This window comes from Melospiza georgiana, chromosome 16 (assembly GCF_028018845.1).
Source record: "Melospiza georgiana isolate bMelGeo1 chromosome 16, bMelGeo1.pri, whole genome shotgun sequence".
In the NCBI taxonomy this organism is placed as follows: Eukaryota; Metazoa; Chordata; class Aves; order Passeriformes; family Passerellidae; genus Melospiza; species Melospiza georgiana.
The window spans coordinates 7,428,972-7,436,724 of NC_080445.1; the positions used below are offsets into that span (position 1 = coordinate 7,428,972).

The window sequence follows — 7,753 nt, forward strand, 5'->3', positions numbered from 1 at the left end:
ATGAAATGCCTGTTATTCTGTGATTGCTCCCCTTAGTTTAATAAAGTAAAACTGTCATAGGAAACAAAAGTAAAAAACAAAATGAAATTAAAACTTTGCTGCTAATCCTAATAGAAGTTACTGTGATAAAGGTACTACCTCTGTTTTACAGAGGAAGAAATTGAGGTACTACCACAATAATTTGCCAAAATCCAAAGTCAGCCATGCCAGATGCTGGATTTGAAAGTTATTGGCTCCCAGGTCTGTACTCTATAATCAGGTATTTCTTACCTAACTCTAATTAGAGAGTGGGGAATTCAACAGGATTTGGTGGAAGGCAAACTAACAGTTTTGTACCTTTTTGTATGCTAAAGAGAGAACAAAACATGCACCATGCACCTCACAGGAGCAGCATGAGTTTGTATTTGTTAAAAAGCAGATGTAAAACATCAGCTCCTCTATGGACAAAAACAATTGGCTCTCTCATGTCTTCTCTGGCAGGCTCAAATAACCAGGCTGACACAGCTCTCTTTCATGAGATTCTTCCTACACATAAAATAGTTCCATATGTTTAAATGCTGAGTGGTTGAGTAAGCACAAAATTAATCCATTACAACAATGCCTTTCTATTGATTTTTCTTGTGCCTTAAGGCCTGGTCGATTACAGAACCCAACACAATTCAAACACTCTGCTTTGTCACATTTTTACATCCACTTGAAAGACATCTACAGACATGAAGTGGAATGGAAATGTTCCTTTTAAAGATGGCACTGACCCTCCCAGTCCAGGCAAATCCATTAACAGGCTACTCTTAATAAAGTATTCAGATTATATGGGCTTCAGAATCTTGTTCTTGTTTGGGTTTGGTATTGCTGTTTTTAAAGCAGTGGCAAATTCTCTGAAATGCAAGTGCTGCTGGCAGGGCCTGCATCTTAGGAGCAGGAAGTTCTCATCCCTCACTGTGGGGATCAACAACACATCACAACCCACCACCACCTTTCCCTCCTTCCTCACACACCTGGGAGCATCCATCAAAGAAATGTGTTTTCCTGGAAATTATGTCCTACAATCTAATTTTAACACTCTGATGTTCAGATGGCTTGGGAGATTGCTTTTCAGCACTCACCTCTAGGACCTGATGGTACATAAATCTTCATTCTCTGTATCATCCTCCTTTTATTTGTATTCTCAGCATGCAATCCAAACAGGTTCATGAAAGGGCAAATAACTTCTCCTGTCACAGTCACTACATGATAGCACAAAAAACATTAGGAAAAAGTAATTTTGTAGAATTGCTTCCTATCATGTCCCATCACTTTCTACTGAGAAGAGCTGGGAGATGCATACTGTGATTTTTGAGTATACTGCAAGGTGCTTAACAAATGATCACCAGAACCTATTTACAGCCAGTTTTTGAAAAGCCAACTATCCACACATCACAGAAACAACCCCATCTCCTTCAGAGGACAGCACAATGCTGCTCTAGGCCATGACTTGTCCTCAGGGGAGCATTGTACATGAACAGTCTCTCAGCACAGGCCCTAAAGGGCAGAAGTCACTGCTAATATGTCATATTGACTTTTACATATCACTATTTTTGAGCAGACAACTTCATTTAGAACAACAATGCCAGCTGGAACTCAAGTTTACACCCTCTTTAAGTTGTGGATACTTTATTTACTTTATCTGTTTTATTCTATTTAGAAGTAGGTTCATTTGAGCACCTTCATGTGGTCTTGAGTTTATGCCATGTACAGTCAGTGCTCCAATTAGAGAAAAATATTTCAGTGGTCTCAAGCTCAGCAGGAGCCAGGAATCACTGCTTGTTTGTGCTACCTGTGATAGGTCATTAAGCTGATCCCAACAAAGCTACAGCTCCTGCTGGACCTGCGAAACAAAATTCCTCAGGAAGAGCCATGACATGCAGAGGAATAACACTGAACATCAGTAATTTTCCACCAAGTGCTAGACAACTTATTCCACAGGAGCAGGGAGTTCACTGCCTCAGGAGGAACGGCCTGAACAGAGCCTGCTCTTCTGTAAGACCACTGCATCTGAAATCATCCTTCACAAATAAAAAAGTAACTGAGTATGCAAAGCCCAAGAACTACACATAACACTTTAGAAGATACACAGAAAGGCAGGACTGGTAAACAGACAATTTTAAACAAATGTTATATTCTAGATTTACAATTCATTATCACTGCTGCATAGCAAGATACAGAAGGCAGTTTAAATGAAAAGTATAATTCCTAACACAAGCGGCCTTGCTACTTTTGTCACAGATTGAAGATGGAATTGGAAGCTCTGCTGAACACAAATATGTTGGGCATGTGCTGAGGGCCCTGGCCATAACACTGTCCTGGGTGCTCCCTGTGGAGCAGCACAGGAGGATGGGATGTATCCCTGCTTTAGGAGGTACCCATCAGTTCAGCACCCCCAAATCCTGACACCCATGTTAACTTAAGGACTGCTACAAACAGGGTACAAGCTGTTCTGTAAATTGGAATCAAATGAACAATCATGCTACATAGGAAGGGATGACTAAGCCACATAAACAAACTGATAGCTTAGCTTTCTGAAGGGAGATTTTACTTGATTAAATTATTGCCTTGAATTGCTTGACCTATCCTAAACCCCATAAAAGCATTTCAAATTGTCAATCCCCCCGCATGTACAGCTTTTAACAACTCTAATTTCAACTGTGCATACTATTCATACCATTTTTCCTATAAAAGAGTTGAGAGCTGAAGCTAGAGCTGCTTCTATCCCCCTTCTTCCCCCACTGAAGACAAAATATCAAAATCATTAAAGACCCTCCCACACAAAAAAAAGGAACATATGGAGACAAAACTATCAGCTTATAAAGTTCTTTGCAGAAGTGTAGAGATACAGGAGCAAAATTCCTTCCTACTGAAATCAGTGGCACTTTGGGCAGTGGCTGAAATTAAAGCCAACTCTGTCCTTATTTCTCACACAGTGTCAGTTTGATAAGAAAAGGCAGGCAGTGCAAGAATACTGAGCAGCCACTGGTTCCCAGATTGGAGTTATCAGTGCTCTGTACTTGCACAGCAAGAATAACAAAATCTCACAGAGAACTCTCTGTAAGAAAAATCCATTCAATTTTCATCTTTCCTTTGCCATCTTAAAGATGTATGAAATATCTGAACCCAAGTTAATGAACAATTCTTACAAAACTACATAAAGAAAAAGTGTCCAACAGAGACTTGGGCCTCTGTTCACAAAGGTGCAGTTCCTCTGGCCTAAGGACAGATAAGCATCTGAGACCTTCAATAATCTCAGTTGCAATTCTTTGCTGATAATTGCTGGGGATAAATTTCTATAGACAACATTTTTTAAATGACTATAAAACTTATCTTTAAGAGTAAGATTTAGAAGACTAATCAGCCCTTCTATATTGATTTAAAAAAATTGAAAACGATCTCAATTTTTCAGAGAAGCATTAAAGCCAGTGATTTATTTTGCAATCCAATTTAGCTGAAACTCATCACTATCTCTGGAGTAAGAGGTACATATTGTTTAGCATTCAAATCAGATTTTTTTTCCCTGAAACATAAGCCCAGGTTCCCAACCTTAGTGGCTGTAAACAGCTCTGAATGAGCCAATGCAGCGCTGCCTTCCCAGGTTTGCCAAGACCTCTGCTCTCTGCCACCCTCAACCAGCTGCAGTGCTGAGGGGACCAGGCTGGCCCTCACTGCCTTTCAGAGCCCCCAGGACAGCAGCCAAGCAGAGAAACTCTTACCCCCCTTCCTCCTCACTACCAGGCTGACTTGTAGTGGCAGCATCTAGAATAATTCCCACAGGAGATGAACCTGATAACACAGAGATAAAGCAAAGAAACATTTTCTTTTACCCAATAGTTTCCTTTCACCAGCTGAGTGCAGGATGCTCCAAAAAAACCCTGCTTCTTAGTGGCACATACGGAAGCTGGATCCTTGGATGTGCTCCAAGCACAGCAGTCTGTGACAGTCCCTGAATGTCACCAGCAGCTGGGACAGGTTTCACCATCAGGGCTGTGCCCTCCTGTGCCACAGCTCTCCCCAGCAGCCTCTGGGTAATGAATGGCACTCATAGAAGCATCCAGCTCATAATTCAATACTACAGGAAGTCCTTGCTTCAATGGGCATCTCCACACTTCCTTTATTTACAGTTTGGGCACATGGCTTGTTTTAGAAGGTTTAAGCACCAGAAATACACATTTGTATTGCTTTTAAGCACAACTCTTGTAATACTGCATTGAATCCTATATCAATAAAAATCTAGAAAAGAGTCATTAAGGATGGTAGCCAGCTCCCTTTATGGTTTTATCAAGACAAGAATTTGTTTGGCTTTAAAACAGAGCAAAGAAAAAAAAAAGGCTTAGGTCTGTCAAAACATTCTTTGACTGCTGAAGTCCCTCAGAAAAATCCAGATTTCATGTTTGCCAGCCTAATTAGAACTGTTAGCTGCACCTCAGAAATGGCAGATGATTCTTAAGCAATCATCCACTAAGTAAAGAAATAATGACTGCTGCTTAAAATATTTTAGGACACAATTTTTGTATCACAAAGAGATAGAAAACATTTTTCTTTACAAAATAACATAATGGACTGTGCTTAGTTCCCAAAGGACTTCTTCCATGAACACTTTTTTCAGAATAGTTTTTGTTATCTCCTTTCTATACATGCAGAGAGAATCCAACAACCTACACACTGCACAAAATCTGCTAACATGAGGCAGGACTTCAGAAGGGCATATTTAAATATTTGGAATTAATACTATTTTATTTGACTTTAAGCCCCTGAAGAATGGCTTATTACCACAGCATTGCTGTTAGGTGGAATTACAAGAGGAAAGAAGCAGCTATTTTATCTAGCCATAGGCAGGAAAATCATCACAATTAGCTACAGGAGGAACAGTGAAGTCACCCAGGGAGTTCCTGAAGGCTGCACTTTGGGAAGGGACTCGTTCCTTTCCTCTGAGCCATGGAGGAAAGTCTGGGTTCTAGACTAGGTAATTAGAAGCAAATCAAATAAGCCATGAGTACAGTCTGGTCAGAGTACAGTCACCAATCCCAAATAGTTTTTAATACTCTACTTCATTAGAATAAAGGAAATATGACACAACTTGGATCAGTTCAACTGTTCACATGCATAGAAGATGCAAGCCAGATGAAGAAAATTTTTCAAGCCCTTTGCAAGAATTTTTGACAAAAGTCTTTACAGCCAGACCAATTTTCTCTGTACTAACCTGTGGAAGCATTTTTCCAAGCATTTCCTTTTTGCTTGGAAATCATAAGTGTAGGAAAAGTCACAGAATCTCCTGAGCTGAAAAGGACCTAGAGGGATCATCAAATCCAAGTCCTATTTCTGCACAGGACAGCCCCAAAAATCACACCATGTGCCTGAGAGCATTGTCCAAAGACTTCTTGAACACACAGAGGTTAACACTGTGACCACTGCCCTGGGGAGCCTGGGCAGTGCCTGAGCACCCTCTGATACCCAGCCCAAACCTCCCTGACACAGCTTCATGCTGCTCCCTCGGCTCCTGTGACCGGCCAAAGTGGTTAAGTTGGTTTAATCTGCTTGCAGTAAGGATGGCTTCCTTTCCTGACAGAGCTTTAGATCCCTCTGGGACATGAGATCAAAGAGCTGCCCTCCTCCTGTTCTCTCTCCCTGCTCCACTGATCAGAACATGCAGATCTTTATCAATGGACTGAAATAAATTGTTCATAGACAATTATATCACTAGTAAAAAGAAAGATGCTCAAATCCTTGTTCGTTTAAAGTAAACAATGCCACACTCTAAAATAAAAACCACATGGGATCCCGGCTTAAAGCTGATAAAAATCAACACGCAGGAAATATTCTGGGGGAAGAAAAAAGATGTAGGGAAGCAAGAACTTCCCTGCAACAAAGGGAACGTCAGTGTAGTACGAGAGACTCCAAACCTGCCGCAAAGTAAGCGGAGACAGATCGCAATTCCCTGTCCAAGGTGACGGCACCTGGGAGCACGGGCAGGGACGCTGCCCTGGCCCTCAGCTCCGGGCTGGGGGCTCTGCAGGACCCCTCGGGACACCGGGCTCTGCCGAGGCGGCCAGGAGGCACCGCCGGGGGCTCTGCCGGGGCTGGGACCCACCAGCTCCCCCCGGCCGCTCCACTCTCTGCCGCCCCGGGGGAGCAGCCCCGGGACCCCCGGGACTCGGCCCGGCCGCTCCTGGGCGCCGGTGCCGGCAGCCCCCGGGCTGGGCTCCCTCCGGCCCCTCAGGGCAGCCCCAGCGCCCCCGGGCCCGCGCCCCGCCCGCCCCCGAGCCCCGCCGGAGCCCTCTCCCGGCCACCTGCCGCACGCCGCAGGCGGGTCCCGCCGCCGGCCGCCCTCACCCGCGGACTCGCCGGTGTTGATCCAGTCCGGGTTCGCCAGGCTGGCGATGGCGAAGATGTCGGCAGCCAGGAAGAGGCATCCTGAGATGATGGTCAGTTTGTCCATCTCCTCCGGCTCCGGCGGCACCCGGCTCCGGCCTCCGCCCGGCTCCCGCAGCGGGCCCGGGCCGGGGGCGCCTCACGGCCGCGGCTCCATGGGCCCCGCGCCGCGCTCGGCGGCGGCGCCAGGAACGGACCCCGGACGGCGCCGGAAGCGAACCCGGCGGGCGGGGGGGCGGCGGCCGCTCCGGAAGGGGAACCCGCGGTCCCCGGCGCGCGCCCCGGGCGGGGCGGGGCTTCCCGGGGGGCGGGGCCGATGCCGGGCGGGGCGGGGCAGCTCCGGGGCCGCTGCGGCTTTCCCTGAGCAGCGCGGGGCGGGGCCTGACTCTGATGGGCGGGGCCGACTGGTGGGAGAAGGGCGTGGCTTGGGCATGGTAGGTGGAGTTTGCGCTGGTGGGCGGGTTAAGGGCGGGGCTGGCCGAAGGCGCGGAGCGGCCGGGGCGGGGCCAAGCGTCGCGGTGGGTGTGGCCTGGGCAGGGGGCGGGGCACTGGCGAGGGCGGGGCGGGCGGTGCCCCGGGGTGGGGCTGCCGTGAGGGGCGGGCGGTGCCCCCGGACCCCGTCGCCCTTGGTCCCCGCCTGCCTCGGACCCAGGGACCCCCAACACTGACCCTTCCGGCTGGTCCTCCTGCATCGCGATCCCCAGAGGTGTTTTGGAACCGAGAATGGGCCTCCTGGTCAGTACCAAGGGCTGGGAAACGGTCACAGGTCTGTGTTCACCACAAAAAACTGCTTTCTGTTTCTCGAGTGCCTGCTCTTTATCCCTTTGCAAGGCTGGGCATGAGCTGAAATTGCAGAAAAATTCTGAAATTTTGCTTCTATAGCACTGATGGGAACAGGGGACTGGAAGGACTGAGGTTTGGCGGCTGTGGAGCCCCTCAGAAGCGCGACACAGCGTTGTGTCTGTGTCCTGTCTTTGGGAGGAAATCTAATTAATTGTGACTGGAAATCTCACCCAAACACAGCCATTTTTGATGGCATGTTTTTCAATGGATTCAGCCATACAGAACTGTGAGAGTCTGTAGCCAGAAAATGAACAATGCACCAAATGTGGGAAACCAGCCCGGTTTGGCCACAACAGCTCTATGCCTTCGATACAGTCATTCTGGTATGGGAATGTTGAAGTAAATGAACGAAACAGCCCCTAAATCTACAGGTACTTGGAAAATATCTAGTAGTTTCCATTTTTTTCCTTCCAACAGTGAACACCCACCTGTTTTTTCCAGAGCAGCACAACTGATCTATATGGAACATACCGGGAAGCCAAGTGGGCGATTGCCTGTGCTGTTTATTTTT

The 7,753-nt window shown here is 47.0% G+C and overlaps 1 protein-coding gene across 1 annotated transcript in view; it reads right to left on the minus strand.

Annotated features, from left to right (window-relative positions):
- Positions 1 to 6,520, minus strand: part of MOSMO (modulator of smoothened) — a 30,669-nt gene extending 24,149 nt beyond the window's left edge. Inside the window, exon 1 of the mRNA XM_058035397.1 lies at positions 6,361 to 6,520. Coding sequence (XP_057891380.1) covers positions 6,361 to 6,466 — 106 coding nt within the window. The 5' untranslated portion in view covers positions 6,467 to 6,520. The remainder of the gene's footprint in view (positions 1 to 6,360) is intronic.
- Positions 6,521 to 7,753: the final 1,233 nt, after the last annotated feature.